General features: G+C 38.2%; 1 protein-coding gene across 8 annotated transcripts in view; it reads right to left on the bottom strand.

Annotated features, from left to right (window-relative positions):
• Nucleotides 1-6,122: 6,122 nt before the first annotated feature.
• The window catches only part of ABCC3 (ATP binding cassette subfamily C member 3), a 221,676-nt gene continuing 205,211 nt past the window's right edge, over nucleotides 6,123-22,587 (bottom strand). For 4 of the 8 annotated variants that reach the window (XR_011558081.1, XM_070740012.1, XM_070740010.1 and 1 more), the window contains 9 exons: nucleotides 21,871-22,181; nucleotides 20,077-20,276; nucleotides 19,842-19,968; nucleotides 17,031-17,132; nucleotides 12,135-12,281; nucleotides 10,511-10,669; nucleotides 8,722-8,888; nucleotides 7,557-7,751; nucleotides 6,123-6,532 (listed from right to left, as the gene is read on the bottom strand). Coding sequence is in view for 7 of the 8 variants with exons in the window: in XM_070740012.1 (XP_070596113.1) it covers nucleotides 6,424-6,532; nucleotides 7,557-7,751; nucleotides 8,722-8,888; nucleotides 10,511-10,669; nucleotides 12,135-12,281; nucleotides 17,031-17,132; nucleotides 19,842-19,968; nucleotides 20,077-20,276; nucleotides 21,871-22,181 (1,517 nt within the window). In the remaining variant the exon portion in view is untranslated. Of the gene's footprint in view, nucleotides 6,533-7,556; nucleotides 7,752-8,721; nucleotides 8,889-10,510; nucleotides 10,670-12,134; nucleotides 12,282-17,030; nucleotides 17,133-17,390; nucleotides 17,410-17,810; nucleotides 18,124-18,492; nucleotides 18,515-19,841; nucleotides 19,969-20,076; nucleotides 20,277-21,870; nucleotides 22,182-22,587 lie in introns of those variants that run through there. The other 4 variants (XM_070740015.1, XM_070740013.1, XM_070740014.1 and 1 more) reach the window with 4 other exon arrangements.

The following is a 22,587-nucleotide window of genomic DNA, read 5'->3' as shown; positions in this document are numbered from 1 at the left end:
TTAATTGTCCTAATAATTGGTACTAGTAAAAAAGGAGGCATTGAAAAACTGAACCTGTAATGCATTTAATGCTGATAACAAGATATTTCAAATGCAGTTAGTTGTCTAAGTAGATCTGAATGTACAAGTTGAGAAACACAGAATTTTACAGGAAGCAGCAAGGAGCGATGTGGACTTTTGGGCAATGGTCTATTGAATTGAGATTAATTTTCCAGTATTCACACTAATGCACATTTACATATTTTTGGCAGCAGCGCCTTGCAAATATATAAGTGAGGTGTGTCTTGCCATTGCTGATAGATGGCAAGAGGAGCAGCTAATTTTGTGATCCCAGAGAAAAACCTATTTTGCTACTTTACCGATCTTGCCTGGGACAAAGCATCAAAGAGCTTCTGTAAGAGACAGAGGCTGTACAATTTAGGAATTAAGGAAGTGGTTCGTTCCACTTCTTGATACAGTGCAACGAGGGAGGTTGCCAGGGTTCTTAGGAAAATCTGTATTTCAGAAAGAAGCACATTGACTGGTTTAAAAATCTAGCCAAGTAGCTAAATCAGCTGTGATTTCTTCGAAATGGTGCTCAGATAAAATATTAGAAAATACACTTTACTGTATTAATCCAGACTTTAAAGATAGTGTTAACCAAAACTCTTGTATATGTGAATATAACCAAGAACTGCTTAGCAGTAAGTAATGCAGAATGTTTGGTACTGTTTGATTTTCCTTCTTTTATTTTGTCTATTTGAGAGTTTTCCTGAGGAGCAATCAGGATGTTTACTTGGTAGCCTGGTTCCAAGATGAAATTAGCACAAGTTCCTTCTGCCTCTAATTTTTAATCCTATTTATCCTCAGGTTCTTTAAAACTGTTACTTATGTAAATGAAAGCTTGTAGCATCTTAGATAGCAGAAATATTTTACTATCAAGATAAATAATACATCTTGGAATTTCTATGCATTTTTGACAGTGTTGCTTGCGTTTCATATAAGCATGTCTAAACTTTTCAACATCTTGCTAGTTCAAGTTCTGTAGTAATATTTTGATGCCAAATCCCAGGGGGACAAACAGTATGAAAAAGCATGGGATACAGTACTACAATTAAGAATAAATTATTAACCTAGTTTAGCTGTGTAGCTAGTGAATTGATATCAGTTCATTTACTTGTGGTCCAACGACTATATGCTATAATATAGATGGATTATATAGCTACCTGGGCAATTAGGATTTAACAGATGTATTTAGTTGTTAATTTCAGTTGCCAGATATCAGTGTTCCTTATCTAGAGATTCAGGAATGTGTGTACAAGTGCTATGAATTTAAATTTAAGCCACTGGTGTCTGGGGGGGAAAAAAAGACTGACCCAGTACTAGAGAATTAACCCAGATCTGAAATAAATAATCTCTATAACATTTTTAGAATATCCAGTGGGGGAAAACCCCCCCACAAATGTCAGAATTGCAAGTCCAAGTCCTGAGTTGTGATTATATTTGCCAGGCTTTAAATAATGAATTTGGAAAAGTAATTCAATCCATGTCTTCATAGTAGGAAGAGTTATGCTGTATGCTCTGCAGGATGAAATTTGGTCCTCTCCTTGTTCCGAGTTTTCCAGTTTCTATCTTCTCCATGCTACCTTAAAAAAGGAGTTGGGGAGGAAGAGTGCCTTGCAGGGGAGAAGGTAGAAATTCTTAGATTTTGTCTATTCCCCCACCTACCTGATTGATGTTGGGGAAGTAGAGCCAGAAAGAACTTTGAGGATGTCGTTTTTTTTCCATTAAGTGGAGAGCTGAATGGTCCAGCCCTCTGCTCTGTGGTTTTGTTTACCTCTGCCTGAATTTAACCTGCTGCTAAAACTAATGGAATATATTTTATAGAATCCGTTCTTGGAACCTACAATGTCAAAATGTGTTCTGTGTAACCCCCCCCCCCTCTTTGGATCCTGTAAGGAATAGTCTGGAAAGGAGAGATCTTATTTGTCCAAAGGTACAACTTTTTCTCAAACGATTTATTTATATATGGGTGCTCCATCACTGGAGGTTCCCAAAATTAGACTGGACAGCTTTTTGACCAAGATGGTATAAGGTCTCCTGCCTTGAACAGAGGTTGGACTAGAACAGAGATCTTCAAACATGGCAGCTTTAAGACTTGTAGACTTCAACTCCCAGAATTCTGAGAATTGAAATCCACAGGTCTTAAAAGTTGCCAAATTTGGGAGGTCCCTAGACCAGAAGGACCTCTGAAGTCCCTTCCAGATCTATGGTTCTATGTTCTATGATTGACACTTCATTATGAAGAGGCTGTTTATTATTCAGCTTGATTTGCTAGGGGAGAAAGATAGTTTGTCTAGCAATAGCTTTAGACTTTTCCCTTTTTGAGAACTTGAATTCCGTCCTTGATTTCTGTATTTTAATCCCCTCCTCTCATGCTTTTGATAAACGTACTGATGAAGAAGTATCATTTACCTTCAGTGACCTATATTGGTTACGTGATCTGTTTAAGATTGGTCTTAAAAGGATAGATAATCCATAGGCTGAATGTTCCTTTTGCCATCACTGGGATCACATTACCTTCTTAGCAACCTGGTTGACTTCACTGATAATTTTTTTTCTTCCTTCAAAATAAGAATGAGATAAGGAAGCCCCCTTTCATTGTTAAGACTGCCCCCAAACCCTTTAAAACTTGGACAAAATCGTAAGTAGGGGATGCAGAATTTTCAGCTTTCCCAAATATTGCCCATCTCAAAATGGAACTTCAAAATGGCACAAATCACAATGATTGATAAAATTCAATGATTAATTTTATCTTTAAAACCTGAGGGGTCTTTGAAGAAGGCAGCTTAAAGTTGATTTTTTATTTTAAATATAAAACTCCCTTTAGGATTGCTTTAATAACGGAAGTGTAGACTAGAAATTTTTAAAAAGAAAGTAGGAAGACATAGTTTGCTTAGATTAAAGGTAATTAACAATACTTGGAATGCCAGCTGATATATATTCAAATGGGAAAAACATATAGGTAAAGCATTTTTAAAAAATTAAGCCATTTAAATAGGATTATGGTTTTGCCCCAGCTAAGACCCCAGGACAGGGGAGAGTGGGGTGACAGTGATCATCTTGGTCTTTAGGAGCCTTGTTCCTAGGTTTCTGGCTGTGAGACCCAGTACCTGAAGTTGGGCTCACAAGATCAGTTAGGAGTATTGCTGCTGTACCAGTCTCCCTGTTGCTATGCAACCTCCCTGCTTGAGCTGCTGGAGGCCATCTTGGGGCTGGCAATGGACTTGTGGCCCTGGAGAACTTTAATCTATTATCCCTCCCTGGCTTTGGTCTCAGAAGCGGCCCAGGAATTCATGACTACCATGGTAGCCATGGGCCTATCCCCGATCACCTCAGGATAGCAGCCATAGGCTGGATATGAGTTTCAAGTTGGAGAAATGGCAACATGATCTGGTAAAAGAACCTGTCTCTCTCCCCCCCCCCCTGTCATGTTCCAACCATGCCCTGGTGTTCCTGAGACTACTACTTATAGCTGCCATTGAGGCCTTTCTCGTGGCAGTAAAAGTTACAAAACATTTCCCCGCTCTTATGGCATCCTCAATGCATTGACCAATGGCCCTATTCAAGATCACCCAGTTTCTATTGGGACAAGCGGGCTCGGATATTCATCTTCAGGATCACACAGGAATTTGTTCAACATGTTACAAGGTTGCTCACCTTCATTCCAAGATACTACCCATGCACTGCGCTTGATGCTTGGGAAGCAGTTATCTGGGAACAATTTCAGTCCTGTTGGACCTGATGGTGGACAGGATCCTTAATGCTATCAGTGCAACTACCTGTCAATTAGATCCTAGTATTTCCTGTGTGGGGAAAATCGCCAGGATGGTGATTGCCAGGTGGATTTAGGCAATGATTAATTCTTCACCGCAGGAGGGGACATTCCTGCAGCCAATCCTGGAGGTCCTGATTTGCCCTCCTAAAATGTCATCTCTTGATCTCACCTGCCTTAACAAATTTCACCCACTTTCCAATCTTCCCTCTTTAGAGAAGGTGGTTGCTTGGCAACCTTCAGAGAATCCTGCATGAAATGGATTATCTGAAACCCTCCCAATCAGGATTCAAGCTCAATTATGGGACAGAAACAACATTAGTTACATCTGATGGAGTCCAGGAGAAGAGTTTTTTCTCCTGTAGCTCTTGCCCTTTGGAAATTGTACCTCCAGAGGTGAGGTCTGCATCCACCTTTTTAACCTCCTGTAAGGGCCTGAAGACCTGGCTCTGCTATTTGGCCTGGGGCTCTTGGTGGGCAGGGGAAATCATTATGGAGGTGGCTGTTGGATTAGGAAAGACGCCCCCCTTGTATACTTCATCTCCCTGCATACTTCATATTCCTCTCCTCCCCATTTTAATGGCATTTATTTTTATTTATTGTTTTATTCTTTTAACATATACTAGTTTTAATGTTTGTAAGCCACCCAGAGTAATTCTGAATGAGACAGGTGGCACATAAATTCAATAAATAATAAAAGTTCTGGAATGATCTTCAAAGAGTAGCCTGATGAAGTGAGAGATCAATTTAACTCTGGAATAGATTGTAATTTAAACACTAACAGGGTCCTTGTTTCTCCTTGGAATTGGGAGTTTGCAGCTCCACAGAGAAAGCCAATTGATTTATGACAATCAGTGACAGCCACCAAAGGTGCATAGCAGTTCATGTTTGCCTTGGGCAGTGTTGTTGCAAGGTTACATCTTCTCATGTAAGGGTTCCTGAGTCTTGATTAAATAAACAAAGATGTCTCTTTATATATTATGTCAGCTTAAATATCCATCTGCCTAATTTAGAACCTAATACACTGACATATTCAATACCAATTGAGTTTAGAGCCCCTGCTATTCTCTTAAAACACAAAATGTGTTACCTCAGTGAAATAATTGAGGGCAATAGAGCCATTTTGTGACATAGCCTAAATGTAGAAGATTAAGCCATATTCTATCACTAGATTGCAAGTATTTAGACCTACTAAATCACCGATAAATGAAAGAATACCAACTGCCATTGATTAAGTTTCCCTAGGGTATATTAATTAGGATTTAAAGAAACTAATTTCATCCGACCCCTTCTGTTGCTGTTTAAAAGGTCCCGGACTTCATTCTTGAAGGTGTAAAGCACATAGATGCCCAATTAAAACCAGAGTTTAGTAAGGGCTACAATCCGAAGTCTGGGATCCGTTTCAGATAAAAGATTCCTTACATATTTCAACATCTTTTAGGAAGAAATAATGGAAAGAGAGAGGCCACAACCCACATTGAATCTGTGTGCTTAAGAATTCTCTATTATGTGTTGGAAAACTGTTGGAAATGTACTAGGCTACTCATTTATAAGCAGGTATCAACATAGATCTAGTATGTTGTTGAATAATCAGTGTTTTAGTAAATACAGTACAAGTCATTTGATCATAATGCACAATTGCTGACATCTTTCTATGCACTCTGAGAAATATTTTTATATTGTGTAACTTCTGCAATTTATAACAGATGATTTTATTAGCTTTGCTAACCAAATATATTAATCTAATCTATTGAATAATACTTTCTTGTCATCACTGGATATAAGGGAATCAGGACTTCCTGCATTGTTACATAAATAACCTGGTTAAAATAAAGAATTACCTACATGTTTTAGGTTTAATATTATTTCTTTTGGGTTGTATCCTTTTTATAGTTAATAAAACATTATTGCCCATAAAATGAGTGATTTGCTTTTTTAATCTTAAATGATTGGTTCACCTTTATCTTTAACTGGAATAATTGTATGCTAGTTTTGTTGCGAAAATTAACAATCCCAGCTAAGAGTTTGATTTTGAATTAAAACTTTTTGCCTTGAAAAATTAATTATTGTCTGCCGGGCCATGAGATATTGATAAAATGTGCAGCTTTTTGACTGAGGTTTACTTCATGAAGAAATTTATAAAGAAACAGAAAGAGAGGAGTTATGGTTATTGATTAGAAGTTCCAGCCAATTAAGTAATTGTGGCCCCAGTTAGTTATTTCTGAGATTTAAAAAAAAGTATTTTTCAAGGTGCCACCTTTAAAATAAATGTCCATTAGAAATTGGAATTAATAGGAAGACTTTAGTATTTTTATATCATCAAATGTAATTTATTAGAAATGAAATAGAGTAGAGGTATGTATACGTACTTTTATCCAATTACTTAAAATGTTTCTCAGTTAAAAATATTTCAGTATGTAGAAAATATATTTTAAAATAGAAAATGACGTTTTTTTGTTTCTCAGTCCTATGAAACAGTTTTGCTTCTCTATCACTAAATTTGATAAAGAGGCCTGCTCTGAAAAGCACAGTTCATTCAAGATGCTATTTTGGAATGAAAATAACACAGCCCAATAACCACTCCTTCAATGGAGCAGAGTAGCTTGCTGTTATGCCAATCCAGCATCTTTAGCCATACCATAAAAAATCCCTCTGGATGCAATAAGATTTGAAGGAGAGTCAAACTCTGCAATTCTTCCTCTGTCCAGAACTAGAACTCTGCAAAGCAAACAAGTGAAGAAAAAATTGATTGCTGAAGAGAGCTGGTGGCCACAAAATCCTTCCGTTCCAACAAAATCCTTTTCAGTTCTACAAAGGCTCTGAAACATTATTGCTATACCACATGAGCAAGGAAGGAAAAGCCAAGCGTGCGAAATAAACGGGTCTGCCTTAGCACAAAGGTTTGTGTTTTTTGAAGAGTACAGGAATACAGTGTTCCCTCGATTTTCGCGGGTTCGAACTTTGCAAATAGCCTATACCACGGTTTTTCAAAAAATATTAATTAAAAAATACTTTGCGGGGTTTTTTCTATACCACATTTTTTTCCGCTCGATGACGTCATGTCATCGCCAAACTAATAATTTTTGCAAATAAATAACAAATAATTATTGTTAATAAATAATTATGTTTATACATATCAGGATCACTAAGTGTCTTATTCAATGATGAGTACTAGTAATAATGGTGAGTAAATGGTTGTTAAGGGAATGGGAAATGGTAATTTAGGGGATTAAAGTCTTAAGGGAAGGCTTGTGATACTGTCCATAGCCAAAAATGGTGTATTTACTTCCGCATCTCTACTTCGCGGAAATTCAACTTTCGTGGGTGGTCTCAGAACGCATCCCCCGCGGAAATTGAGGGAACACTATATCAGAACACAGAGCCCAACCAACACTTTTTAAACCACTAACAGTTGGAGGTAATGGGAAAAACATTTAACTGTTTTTTAAATTACAAACTGAGAATCTGGGAACAGTCCCAACATGTGTTAGTACGTTGATTCCATATCTCAACTCTGACAGCCTGCCCAGGAGGTAATCATGTCTATCTGCCCAAGCAGAGAAACTGATGGGCAGAAGAGTTGGCCAGACACTAACCAAATCCCCAATCTATCGCAATTGCCCAATAAAAGTTACGCACATTCAAGAGTGACACTCAACTGGAGAGGAAGCCTGGGAAAAAAACCTGACTCTCTCTCCCCAACCCCCAAATTAGTGTTAACGTATTGGTCATACTTAATTACCTGGTGTAATCCATAATTGTATTGAGTCTATGAGCAATTGTTAGTACAGTACTGTCTTCAAACTGGGTTCTTATTGTCATCTGAATGAGATCATCTGTCTCGAGGTCAATTGCTGCTGTGGCTTCATCCAGAATAAGTATCCTTGTTTTGCGAAGGAGAGCTCTTGCCAAGCAAACAAGCTGCCTTTGGCCAACGCTGGAAAAAAGTGGGTGAAAGTTTTCTTTTAAGCATGTGAAGGATATGGCATTAAGAAAACCTAAAGCTGTGCCAAAGAATGATTGAGGGCAGAAACAATTGTTAAGAAGTGGTGCCTAGGCTGTTAACATCCCATGGAAACACTTGAAAAAGAGGAAACATGGCATGGTGCAAGTTTTATCCAGCATGCTCTTTTCTGCTTTAGGCGACAAACAAGAGTTTGAAAACACAGAATACAATACTCTATACTTTTTATAAAAATTAGTGAGAGGAAAGTTGTGGATTCCACCGAAGCACAAACCCCCCTCTCTCCCACACTTTGCCCCATCTAGTTCCAGTTCAAATGGAAATATTTTAGTAAGAAATCTTATTCAAAACGTTATTTTGCTGTAACTGTTCTAGCAGGCAGGATCTTAGGTAATACGTACTTAAAAATGGAAAAAATATAGTTTCATAAAAAGCAATGCTACCCTTAACATTTTTCTTACTGGAACACACACACACCAACCCCTCACCCCCCCCCCCAAAAAAAAACAAAAAACAAAAATCAAGTGTCAGATTCTGATAAACTATTTCATTTCCTCTCCACCTTGACTCTACCATGTTTGGGTTGTGATTAGCACCAAGACCTGTATCATGAATATAAAGTAGTACCTCAAGAAACTACATCAAATATCATGAAAACAGCTCCATGGGGCCACGGACCAGAGGTAGGTTTGGACCGGTTCTATAGAACCGGCAGCAAACCAGTGGCGACATCAAAGAACTGGTTCTGTCAGTGCCGGCATGTGGAAACCGCCATCTTGGTTTTTTTTTAAACAAAAAAAATATATAGATTTTTACTTCAGTGCATGCACAGAAGCTGAGTTTTCGGATAGGAATGCAATTGCTGGAACTCGGAAACATTTCAACATTTTTCTTGAAATGCCTCCTTGTTTTACTTATATCTTCAAATTAGAACTGTAATTACCTCAGATTTTCTCCTCCTTCTGAACATTCAAATTCGAGCATAGCAGGCTGACTGCTGACAAACCTCTTCAGATGGGACAGTTCAAGAGATTTCCATAATTCTTCCTCAGAATATTTATTAAACGGATCCAAATTCATTCGGAGTGTTCCAGAAAAAAGAACAGGGTCCTTAAGAAAATGATGAGTGGATTTAGAATGCAATTCTAAAGAAAGATGAATTACCTAGCCACATGGAAATATGTATTAGGATGTTTTTGAAATAAATTCTAACTCAGAGACATTGGAACAAGGTTGGGTCTATAATCTGCACTCTATATTACAGGTACGAGCAGCTGTACGTAATATATCCAACCTGCTGGATCAAATTGTAAGAGAGAAAACACTTGGAGAAGATGGTCCCATAGGTGACCTAGACCCAAACCATGCTTTAAAAGTGATAACCAACACATTGAATTATACCTGAAGAGAAACAGGCATTTATTTATTTATTTAATTTATATGCCACATATCTCCCTGATAGGGTTTCTCTGTAGCTCACAGAATAGTGATGTTACATATGCTGAGTATCTGATACCACCCATGTAGCCATGTTTTGTACCAGATAGGGTAGTGATTTCTGACAGTCTCAAAATGGGTGAGCAGTATGGTCGGGCGGTAGGAAAAGCAAGTAGGATGCTTGGCTGCATAGCTAGAGGTATAACAAGCAGGAAGAGGGAGATTGTGATCCCCTTATATAGAGTGCTGGTGAGACCACATTTGGAATACTGTGTTCAGTTCTGGAGACCTCACCTACAAAAAGATATTGACAAAATTGAACGGGTCCAAAGACGGGCTACAAGAATGGTGGAAGGTCTTAAGTATAAAACGTATCAGGAAAGACTTCATGAACTCAATCTGTATAGTCTGGAGGACAGAAGGAAAAGGGGGGACATGATCGAAACATTTAAATATGTCAAAGGGTTAAATAAGGTTCAGGAGGGAAGTGTTTTTAATAGGAAAGTGAACACAAGAACAAGGGGACACAATCTGAAGTTAGTTGGGGGAAAGATCAAAAGCAAGGTGAGAAAATATTATTTCACTGAAAGAGTAGTAGATGCTTGGAACAAACTTCCAGCAGACGTGGTTGGTAAATCCACAGTAACTGAATTTAAACATGCCTGGGATAAACATATATCCATTGTAAGATAAAATACAGGAAATAGTATAAGGGCAGACTAGATGGACCATGAGGTCTTTTTCTGCCATCAGTCTTCTATGTTTCTATGATAAAGTTTTTCACTTGTTGTTTGTTTTGCTCTTTCATGTTTGTTTTAATTGTTTGTAAACTGCACCGAATCATATGTATCAGATGGGCAGCTATGTAAAATTTAATAATAAATAAAGCTTCAGCTTGCAGGAACCATTATTTTCTGGCATAGGAAATGATCCAACTCTCTTATTCACCAAAAATTTTTCAGATAGAAAACTTTAGATCAAAAAGATATAGAAATAGGATATTTGTTTTTAGTCTTCCTTAAAAATCCTTTTGCAAAGTAAATGGGCAAGATACATTGATTCTACGTGCAAAGATAATTGTAATTCCGTTTCTACATCTTGTTTAAACTATGGTGTTGGGTTCCCAATTTACATCTGCCCTGGGACATAAGGCAATTATTCTAACACAAAAATCTGCAATTGTTACTGTTGGATATACATTTGCAATCCAAAATCCACTGGAATTGGGCAGCCAATAAACATAAACAAACAAATAATCCCCACTAGAATAGTTTAATGCATAAAAGTAGGCTTACTTGTGGAATTATAGTCAGCTTGGATCGCAAGTCATGAAGGCCAATATCTGCAATTTTTACCCCGTCAATAGTAATCTCTCCCTTTGTGGCTTCTAGTATCCTGAAGAGGCAGAGGGTCATTGAGGATTTGCCAGCTCCAGTTCGTCCAACAATCCCAACCTAATTCACAGGTTTGAATAATCAGCAATGATTAAAATGATGGTCCCACTGAAGGACGGCAAGTTATTATTTATATGCAGTATTCTTTTTTTCATTATGTTACACTTACAAGACACTTATCTGTGATCTATTACTGCTATTTTCATTTAAAAAAAGAATAGTCAAAAATCATAAATAAGAAAAGTTGGGAAATAAAGTTAAGGGAATACATACACAAACACACACACACACACACACACAAACATTCATACAATAACCTTTATGAGAGCTATATCAAATATTTAGGTCTTTTACACATCAACTTAATTCCTTTGTACATTTGATATTTAAATTACATATTAATTAATTAATTAATTAATTAATTAATTGCAGAAAAGCAAAAATTCTAAGAAAAAGAAGAAAGAATTGACATTTTTTTTGGCTGCCCCATTGAAATAACAACAAAGTATCAGTTCTACTATTAAGGATGCTCAGGACAAAGTATGTAGTGATTCTGATTTAATTTTATTTGGGACAGCATTTTTTAAAAAAATACTCAATTAAGTCAAAGGATACAAATGAAGAAATTAGCCAACCCATGATTTATTGGGTCAATGTTTCATAGATAACTCCCTACCAAATCCCTAATCAATGCCTTCAACAACAGGAGAGCTTGTAGTGCACTTGAAAAGTTCATTAAAAATTCAAGGATACATTCTGAGATGAATCTGCCTTGAAAATAGCCCATGTAGAGCTGTCAACATGTCAAACCTTAGCACAGAAAACATTTTACGGCATTTTGTTTTCTGTCAAAAATTACTTCATGAGAAAATTTATGTTTTAAAATGTTTTCTAAAATTTGCCAAATTTCAATTTCTTGGGAGCTATGGCTTCCGGATTTTGGATGCATTTGAGCTACTTTGGTTCAGAATGGGATGTTTTGGTTTTTCAGGTGTATTACTGGAGATGTGTGTGAGTGTGCACACACACACACAACTACATTTTTTTTCTAAACTTCCTTTAATGAAGTTTATATAATTGATGCGGAAGCATGATAAAAGTTCTGCTGATTGGTTAAGTTATTGCCCATTTCTCCTGTTAAATGTTGATGCCAAAATTTTGAAATACTTTTTGGGCAAATATTGTTCTGGATGTGAGCCAATATATTTATTCTTTTTTTTAATGTATTGGCTAAAAAACATCTAATTTATCCTGTGGCCAACTTATTATACATGAAATTACTTTCTCACCTATCAAGATGTCTCATAGATCTCATGAGGGTTGCCCATCATATCCTCTTATTAATTTGACAATGGAACCATGGTCTGTTTTATCAGACAATTGAATAACTTTCTGGATAGAAATGCAGCTAGGGCTGAACTCAAACACAATATTTCTTCTATCAGCTAAGTAAAACAGAACTCTTCATTTTTAAATGCAGGCAACAGAAAATACAAGTTGATTTACTATTATGTTACAAACATACCTTTTCTCCACCTTTTACACTCACACTGAGGTCTTTCAACACCAAATCCAAGCCTTTCCTATACCTGACAGAATACTTTGTAAAGACCACTTCTCCCTGGGCGGGCCATTCCTCTGGAGGTCTTTTATCCTCAATGATCCAGGGAGCCTGAATGTGGAAGCAGTTACAGGATACTGTGTTAGCACTTGAACCATGCTTTCAACTCTGGTGAAATAGATTGTATTAGAAGCTCCATAAGTACAGTAGTATTTAGTCTTGCACTTAATATTAACACCAAGTGGCTTGAGTCATCTAAAAGAGTTGGTAGGATGGTAAGTTGTTGGACTGGGCTTGGACTGGGTCATGTCCACCCTTATTCATGGAGTGCCTTGGTGATTCTGGGACTCTTATTCAGCCTCTTCTTCAAAAATTGCTGGGAAGTGAATTAGTTTATTTTGTTGCAGCCTTAAGACCAATAATTTAAAATACATCAAATACACTAAATACACAAACACATGCACACACGTGAAGAGTGTGGGATAGGCCTGGAACAATTTTGTAGTACGTAAAGAGGGCATCAGAAGGATCCTATAAATCATAGCAGTTGATAATTTATTTTAATTTTTTTTGGAAATTTCTTGAAGGTATCAGAAAATTGGTCACAAAGGCGGAGAATGGTAACCTCACAGTTATAAAAGGAACCAAGCTTTCTAACAATAAGTAGTACAAGGTTTATTTGCCATTATGTATACAATTGGCATTTTACAAACACACATGAAACAGTTTCAACCTCTATATCTGAGCATAAACCTTTCCAATGCATTTAAGGGAGGCCAGTATATCTGCCTGTTGTAACCCAAATTGATTATGGGGGATAAAATGAAGGTGTAAGGTGCCATGAGCTCTAACAGCTGTAAATTTAATGAATCAATATATAAACAATAGATAAACCTTTCTTGAATACAAAGCATTTCATATACAATTTCATTAAGACTCACAAAGGCAGAAATATGTGCTACTTTGCTAATGAATATGCCTGGTAGTTCTCATTAACTACATAATAGCTTCCTGTTGTGTGCAGTCATAGCTCCTCTTTTTCTAGCTTTAGACTCTATTCTTTTTTTGTGTGCCTTCAAGCCTAGCAATCTATTTTTTGGGGGGGGGGTGTAGTATTTTCAGAAGTACTTTGCTAATTCTTTCTTTCTTTCTTTCTTTCTTTCTTTCTTTCTTTCTTTCTTTCTTTCTTTCTTTCTTTCTTTCTTTCTTTGATTTGTATGCTGCCCCTCTCTGTAGACTCGGGGCGGCTAACAACAATAGTACAAAACATCATGTAAATCCAATACTAAAAACTAATACTAAAACAATTAAAAAACCCTTATTTGTAAAACCAAACATACATGCAAACAAACATACCATGCATAAATTGTAAAGGCCTAGGGGGAAAGAATATCTCAGTTCCCCCATGCCTGACGGCAGAGGTGGGTTTTAAGGAGCTTACGAAAGGCGAGGAGGGCTCGGAGACAGTGACTGGCTCAAAATCACTCAGTTGGGTTTGTACCTATGGTAGGAGTAGAACTCAGTTTCCTATTTTCTTTTCCTGAGTGCCTTTAGTCACAGCACTGAACTGGCTCTTAGCTTAAATAAGTATAAAATATTCCAACTTTCAGAGCATTCTACACTTACTGTAATGGTAGGTGGGAATGACACTGGGAGGCAGGGCAATGAGACACAGCCAAGGGAACATCCAGATAAAAGGCAACTTAGCCCACAGCAGGACTATGAGTAGGACAAGTGGCTCAGAAGAGACTCTGCCTTGTTTCTTGGGTGTAATGGGCATGGGGTAGGGTGAAAAAAGGGATGTTCTTTCAGACTTGCAAGAGTCTATAATATAAACTTATAACAAAATAGAATTAGCTCATCTGATTGTGCTTCCTATCTGGTATACTTTATAAAGCTGATCCAGATGTCTTCATTTTTCTTAAATATTATAGATGTGCACAGCACTAGATCTTCTATCATACAAATTATCTCTTAATATCTGTTGAACACTTCTACTGATCACCTAAATTATCTGTTGCATGAAAACAGTTACGCCTCTTTGTCAGGCAAAATGGAATACTGTACTGTATAACATTTTACTTAGATTATTTTTAGAGTACGGTAGATTGATCACCCACACAAATAGCTTTGCATGATCTCAGTGCCATAACAGCATGATCACAAGGATGCCAAATATAAGCACTCAAAAACTTCTATTTCTATCAACTAGAAAGTTAAACATTTGAAAATGTCTCACTTAAAATAGCTGAGCTTCAAATAGTTAACAGTTCCAGCACTGAGAGACTAATGCCTAAGAAGAAATACACTACATTCTGTGGGTAATGTGGGTAAAATCAATTGTATTCACAACAATTTTTAAGCTTCTTTGGAATAACAGAACTCCTAGCAACCTAGTTAGTGTAGCCAATGGCAAAGAATACTGGGAGGAATTATAATTCAATAACATTAAAAGGTTCATAGAAATGGCTAACTTGCATGTTATGTATAATATTGAATAACATAGTAACAATGAATGACATTGAATAACAATGACAGTGCTAATTTTTACCCAGGAAAACATATTGCCATATGCTGTTGTATCTTTTATTGTTTCAACTCAATGAAAGCAAAACAACACTAGTTATGAAGCCATTCTACATCATGTATGGAATAGTCTATACAGTGATGGTGAACCTTTTTTCCCCTCGGGTGCCGAAAGAGCGTGGACGTGTGCGAGTGCCCACACCCATAATTCAATGCCTGGGGAGGGCGAAAACAGCTGCTCCCGCCCCCCGGAGCCTGGAAATGGCCTGTTTCCCAACTTCTGGTGGGCCTGGTAGGCTCGTGTTTCACCCTCCCCAGGCTCCAAAGGCTTCCCTGGAGCCGGGGGAATCGTAAAAACGCCCTCCCCCATACACCCGGAGGCTCCCTGGAAGCCAAAAACACCCTGCTAGAGCCTCTGTGCAAGCCAAAAATCAGTTGGACGGCTCATATATGTATGTTGGAGCTGAGCTAGGGCAATGGCTCACGTGCCAGCAGATATGGCTCCGCGTGCCACCTATGGCACCCGTGCCATAGGTTCGCCATCACTGATCTATAGGATAAATGATTTTCCTTAATTTAGGAACAATCTATTTGCACACTGCATTGTCCTCCTTCAGTCTCGAAAGACCATGGTATCATGCTCTGGATTCCCCAGAACATGAAGCCTGGGTAGGTTAGTTACAATCTATATACAGTGGTACCTCTTCTTACGAACGCCTCTACTGACAAACTTTTCGAGATACGAACCAGGTTTTTTTAAAAAAATTGCCTCTTGTTCCAAACTATTTTCAACTTACGAACCCAAGCCGCCGTTGGGATTCCACGCCTCCAGACTTCCATTGCCAGCCGAAGCGCTGGGATTCCCCTGAGTCTCTCCTCGCTGGGAATCCCCACCTATGGACTTCTGTTGCCAGCCGAAACGCCCATTCTTGCGTTGCTGGGATTCCCCTGAGGCTCCCCTCCCAGCAATGCAAGAACGGGCGCTTCAGCTGGCAATGGAAGTCTGGGGGTGGGGTTTCCCAGCGAGGGGAGGCTCAGGGGAATCCCAGCAACGCAAGACTTCGGACTTCTGCTGCCAACCGAAGCGCCCGTTCTTGCGTTGCTGGGATTCCCCTGAGCCTCCCCTCGCTGGGATTCAAATCAGCACTGGCCAAAATGAAGGGAATCCCAGCGAGGGGAGCTTCAGAGGAATGCCAGCAGTGCAAGACTGGGCACTTCAGCTGGCAACGGAAGTCCGGAGGTGGGGCATCCCAGTGGGTTTCCCAGCGGTGCAAGGCAAAAGGGGTGACTTTTGGGATGGAGTTGCACACATTACATTGATTCCTATGGGGAAAATTGCTTCTTCTTATGAACTTTTCTACTTACGAACCTGGTCATGGAACGAATTAAGTTTGTAAGAAGAGGTACCACTGTATTTAAAATATTTAATGTATTTTCCTATGCTGTGTATTTCTGAAATGAAAGCAAACTGGATTTTTAGAAAATGAGATATATAACCCATTAATCTTGTGGGAGTTCCATTCAGGGCTAGATAATCTCAGGGCAGAAATCCGAGATATGTCAACCACCAGAAATCACTTCATGCTTGAAGAGGGCAAGGCTAGATATCCATGCAACTGTGGAAAAAGTATAATTAAACCACCCTGGCTCCAAAAAGATTTCCACTTCGTGTTGATAGAGGCTAACAGTTTCTTAATGGGACTTTATTCTAGTATAGAATCAAGAGTCTTATCCAGCTATTTTGGGTCAAAAGCCTGAATAAGATTATGCTGAGCTCAGTCTGAGGAACCTGAAATATGTAGCACTAAATTAATCCCAGTCAATAGAGGAATTACTGATGAGGAACTAGCTGATGAGGCCAGAACAAGGCCAAAATGGGACCATCCCAGTCTCCCTCAATTTTAAAATTCCAGCTAAAAAAAACATTTGACACATACAGAATATAGTTGTCGGCTATGAATAAATTAACTGCCTTGAAATGGTCCTGGGTTGGGCCTAGAGGCAAAAAGGAGCTGTGACGTTCCTTCAATATACCAGGGTGATCCGACATAAAAAAACATATAGCCCCTCCCTGGTACAGAGCTGGAAGGGATCAGGTCTGATAGCTCAACTGCTAATTCTCTGCCTTACAAGGCAGAGTCCACCAGATCAAATCCCAGTAAGGAAGGGTATGGCTAGCTGATGAGGCCAGAACAAGGCCGAAATGGGACCATCCTAGTCTCCCTTAATTTTAAAATTCCAGCTAAAAAAAACATTTGACACACACACACACACACAAACACACACACTGCAGCTTGTTTTTTGAGAAGTAGTTTCCCCCATTGCGGAACTCACCTCAGTTTCATTTTCAGAGTATTCTTTCACTCTTTCCACAGCCACAATGTTGCTTTCCAGATCAGATGTCATCCGTACCATCCAGTTCAGAGACATTGTCACCTACACAAGGATTAAAAAAAAGTATGACCTGTGTGAGAAAGCAATTGTGGCTAAAAAAAAGTAACCCAGATACTGTATCTACCATTGGCAGAGATATTTCTAAAATAAAATTAAGCAATATTTTTCCATAGTGTATTTTTAAAAGATAAGGCCGTAAATCCAAATGTTATGTGGTGATCAACATTTCCAATACTTATAATCTATCTTCTTTGTAGAGAAAGAGGATTCCCTGCTTGGAAAGGCCCCGCTAATACCAACATTATCTGTAGGGAGCACAATGTCACAAGAGGACCAAGGCTGAAACTTCAGATGGGAAGGCGGAGTAGCTTCCAGTTATATGCCAACAAAATTGAAAGATTAATCCTTTGGAGCTTTTTCTTCAAGTTTCCACATGAGGTACTTATTATGCCAATATTCAGCGATTAAGAACTGATATCTTTAGTTTGTATTTCTTTTTTTTCTGTGTTTGTGTCTGTTTTGAACTTGTGCAGTGCTGGGACTTAAACGCAGAATAAAAATGAAAACTAAATAAGGAAATAGGGACAGAAACTTTCTCTAAACCACAGTATCTTTACTACTGTATCTTTAATTATACTGAAACTATCTAAGGCTTGTATTGCTTCTTACATTCCATTTAAAAATAAGTAAGGCTAGAATTAATTGCTTTGCCAATCTGACCTTATTGTTACCTGGGATAGAGATTCAATCGATCTGCTTCCTCTTGCCACAATCTCAACTTTAATAGCTTTTAAGGCTGGGAGGCCCAATTCAAATCCTTTGATCTTTCCAGATGCTGTAAGTCCCACATTTCACAAGCAATTTCACTACTGCAGATTGCTGTTTCTGAATGCACTTTGTTAATACTGTGCCTGAGCCCAATTTTTTTGCTTTTCAATTTCAGGGCCACATAATCCACCCTGCTCTTAGCCAAACAGATGTCTTCTCCCCACCTCCATACTAAAAGTGAAGTTAAATCCCTGACAGATTGTGCAGTCTGATAGCTTTCGTAATATGCTGTTGTTAACTAAAGGCCTTTTGTTAGAAAAGATGTGGAAGCAAACAGTAAATCTTAACATGGTTTCTCCTCAAATACAAGCAGAACAACCTTAGACAGGCCCAGTTAAAGGAGGAAAATCCCCCCCCATGCATTCTGGTTTATTTACCACCACAGATTGCTATCTTGGTCTGTAGCAATCACTGTCACTTCCTACTAACTTGCATGTGAAGCCCACACAGCAGGGCAAGATTAAATAAACAAGGACAACCCAGAGTCAGGGAAGATTGTGAAATGTTTTCCCCCCAGATTTCTTTCCATCTGGACCAAGTTGTTGTTTATAAGATAAGCTGTCAAATGACTCACCTGTTAGTATACTGTATGTAATTATGTTGGGTGTTGCAATACAGAAGCTAACAATGTAAGTTTACGACTGTACCTTTAAGAGTCATTTGCTGGTTGGCCACAAGAGGGAGCCAATGATGTTCCCCTTGGGGGAGTTTATACTAGAGAGATTTATACTTGCTGTGTATGTATTTTGCTGTGTGCGATAGCCTGGTTTGTAAACCATTATTAGGATTATATGTGTATGATATTGGACTGTGTAACTACTTTTGTTTATTTGCCTATTTGTACATAATAATATTGTTCTATTTTGTACTAAGTCTGATTCATTGACTGACTAACCCACATTGCTACACTTACTCTGCTTAAAGTTTGTTGAAGGTTTATTACCTAGATATTCTAACATCACCCATTATCTCTTGACTGCTGAGGTCTGAACTTTTTTCCTTTCTGTTTCCAGCCTCCTTACAATACTTCACCCTGCAATTGCTTCTATTATTGCCATTGGCTTTTTCTTCCCAGAAAAAAAATTCTACCTTGATTTGAGTCTAGACTACTTCTTGTTTATAATTATCTCTTCTATTGGATTAAGCCAGGGATAGGCAAAGTTGGCTCTTCTATGGCATGTGGACTTCAACTCCCAGAATTCCTGAGCTAGCATGATTGGCTCAGGATTTCTGGGAATTGAAGTCCACAAGTCATAGAAGAGACAACTTTGCCTACCCCCGGACTAAGCTACTCAGGCTGAGGCTGGACTAAGAGTCTGATTTCTAAGCCCAGGAAACATAGTTAGCAACAAGGCCCTGGGCATGTAGGGTAAGAACTATAATTCCAGCTACATCTCCAAAATGGGACAAGATGTCCAGAAGATGGCAGAGGAGAGACATTTTCAACTATATTATCATCCACATGGAGAACTTGTGCATAGTAGTAGTAGTAGTAGTAGCAGCAGCAGCAGCAACAACAACAACAACAACAACAATAATAATTAATTAATTAGATTTGTATGCCAAAACTCGGATTACTTGGTACTTGTGTTAATGTCTCTTGGGTACCAAGCAAACATTTTATTTTCCCAAATGTTCAATCTTCAGTTAACATGCCTCTCATGTACATGATCTAGTTATACTCCATGGGAATCACTGTCCTGCTCATTATTGCTTCCTAAGTAGGCACAATCCAAGACATAAAGAGGCCACCCCACTGCTGTTCATTCAAAATCTTCATATATTTTTACTTTGGCACAAAAAAAAGGGGAGGGAGAGAGGGAGAGAGGGAGAGAGAAAGAGGGATAGAAAATGTCAATGAAAGGATCACATTATAATGAGGGTTCACTTCCACTTTTAATATGAGCGATGTATTATACACACCTGAAGTGCGTAAGATACAGAAAGTCCAACGAGGCCAGCGCTCAAATTGTTTTTACTTAGTACGGCAAAAATGGCTGCAAATAATACTACGCAGTTTCCCACAAATTCAACTCTAACTCCCAGCCACCTAGTAAATGAGAAAATATCTTTAGTACAGATTACACACTTTATTTGGAACTACTTGTCTTTTCAAATAAGAGGCTGACATTAAAAACAACTTTAAAAACAACTTTACCTGTTGGCTACAATTCCAGGATAGTAACTTTTCTGATTGTCATTCACCTTTGTGTCATTGGTGTAAATAAAACACTTCTCTCTTTTGTATGCTCGGATGATGCTGGCTCCTGTGACTGTCTCCGAAAAATGTGAATATATGGGGGATCTGCTAACGGATTCCAGCCGCTTTAATTGACGAGATGTAGCTACATAGAACCGCTGCCATTACCGGTTCAAAAACATTATGTTGGGAAAAAACAACAACACAGAACAAAACACGTCTTAAAACATTTTACATATTTGATCTCAGATATCAAGATTGTGACATCATAGGTAACCAATACAGTTCCCAAATGAGAAAGGCCTTGGAAAAATAAGCTGTATCTAATTCTTTGGGATTTGTCTCATTAAATCTTGGGAAAGCCTATGAGACATCAGAATCAATAGTAAAGCTTTTTCTGAGCGGTGCCATTTTAGTTTCAACTGATGTTTACATGCTTGAATGCTCTAAGTATGGGAATATCTTATAGACTGAAAAACAACTTCTGAAGAAAAACTAGTCTGACGTTGATTATGAGGGTATAATCTATTTTCTGGAAGAGATTTCAAATACACATTTCACCATCACTCCACTCCATCCTAGTATGTTAGCTGCATCAATATCACTGAAGAATAATGATTTTGTACACAAGCCTTCCAGTTATAGAATTCAGGAGGCAGGAAAAGAAATCTTAACTTATTATGATAAGATTCTTTTCCCACTGTTAATATCAAATCTTCATTACATTATATATACTGTACAGTATATATAAAAGCCAAAACAATGCTAAAGTGATCTGTACCAGTGGTGATTAAAATTATCTTCCATTTTTCTTCTGTACTGTTTCTGGTTTATTAAAAAATCTTTTAAATGCTAGCAACTGCTTTTATGTTGATGATGTTTAATGGTTTTTTAATTTTTTAAAAAAATTATTTTGGTTTCTACTGGTAAGCATTTTCTACCACTGCTAGATCAGCAAGGGGAAGGGAAAATTATTTTTAGAAAGATTACAATAGCAAAAATACTTAGAATAGGGAAATAAGTAAATGATTGTGAATAAGTTTCAGTCTTGTAAACCTACTGTATTTTTCGGAGTATAAAATGCACCTTTTTCCTCCCTAAAAGAGGCTGAAAATTTGGGCGAGTCTTATTCTTTGAACGTAGCTTTTTCTAAGCCTTTTCCCCAGCTCTAACTAGGTGCTAATGATCTTCCTGGCTTCCTATTCCTCCCAAAGGTTTTTCAAGCCCCAAGTCTTTGCAGGCTTGTTTTCGTTCCTACCTCTGAAAAGGTGGTGCTTTTCAGCCCTAACGTGGTACTAACAATTTTCCTCTTTGCTGCTTTTTTAAAAATTCCCACTCCCTCCTAAGCAGTTTTTCCTGCCCTAAGTCTTTGCAGGCTTGCTTTCATTCCTATTCCCTCTGAAAAAGGCTTTTTCAGCCCTAATCAGGGGATAAAATAATGTGCTGAAGCTGAACAGACTAAGGATGCTAGCCAGATTCCCCGCCCCTATTTTCCTCCCCCAAAAGTAAGGTGTGTCTTGGTGCATCTTATACTCTGAAAAACATGGTAACTGAGATTTCCTTCAGACAGAAGAGCTGGCTTCTGTGTTTCAAAGGAACTGCACCCAGGAAAGTATGCAATTATGTAAGTATTAAACAGATTGATTATTTCACATTGAAAGAATACATTATTTGCTCAGGTTTCTAGTATTTTGAAAATAATCATGCAAATAACGAGGTTAACAAAAGGGGGGGGGGAATGACGTGCATTACCTGTGCAAAATAATACAAAACTGCTAAAGGTATTATAACCACAGCAAACAGTGGAGTGCTTGCTATGATCACAATCATTGTGGATACAGAATTAAAGAAGGTTCCAAGAAACATCAGTATGGTTGGCGGTATCACTTCATCAATCACATAGATGTCCTTCGAAAAGCGGTTAATGATTCGCCCCGTTGGAGTTGTATCGTAGAAAGACTGCGGAGTGTGAAGCTTATTTTCTAGCAATCCTGCATGCAGAATACGGGCTGCCTTGATGCCAGCCATGGCTAGGGAAAAAGAGGAGATCAAAACAAAGAGCCCTGTTGCAAAAGAGGAGACAATAGGAGGGAGATGTTAATCGCGTTGTATCCCAAAATCCTTAGAAATTCTGTTTTATATTATTATTATTATTATTATTATTATTATTATTATTATTATTATTATTATTATTAATTGGATTTGTATGCCGCCCTTCTCCAGAGACTCGGGGCGACTAACAGCAATAATAAAACAGCATATAATAATAATCCAATGCTAAAAACAGTTAAAAACCCATTACAGTGAACCCTCGAGTTTCGCGTCCTCAAGCATCGCGAAAGGGCTATTTCGCGAGTTTTAAACCCGGAAGTAAACTCCACCATCTGCGCATGTGTGCGTAGATGGTGGAGTTCCCCAGCTGGGAAGCTAGGCGGCTTCCCTGGGTCTTTCCCCTCTTGCCCCGTAAGA

The sequence above is a fragment of the Erythrolamprus reginae genome, chromosome 2 (assembly GCF_031021105.1).
Source record: "Erythrolamprus reginae isolate rEryReg1 chromosome 2, rEryReg1.hap1, whole genome shotgun sequence".
Classification (NCBI taxonomy): domain Eukaryota; kingdom Metazoa; phylum Chordata; class Lepidosauria; order Squamata; family Dipsadidae; genus Erythrolamprus; species Erythrolamprus reginae.
The sequence above is the reverse complement of the archived record's forward strand: the minus strand, read 5'-3'. Positions and strand labels throughout refer to the sequence as shown.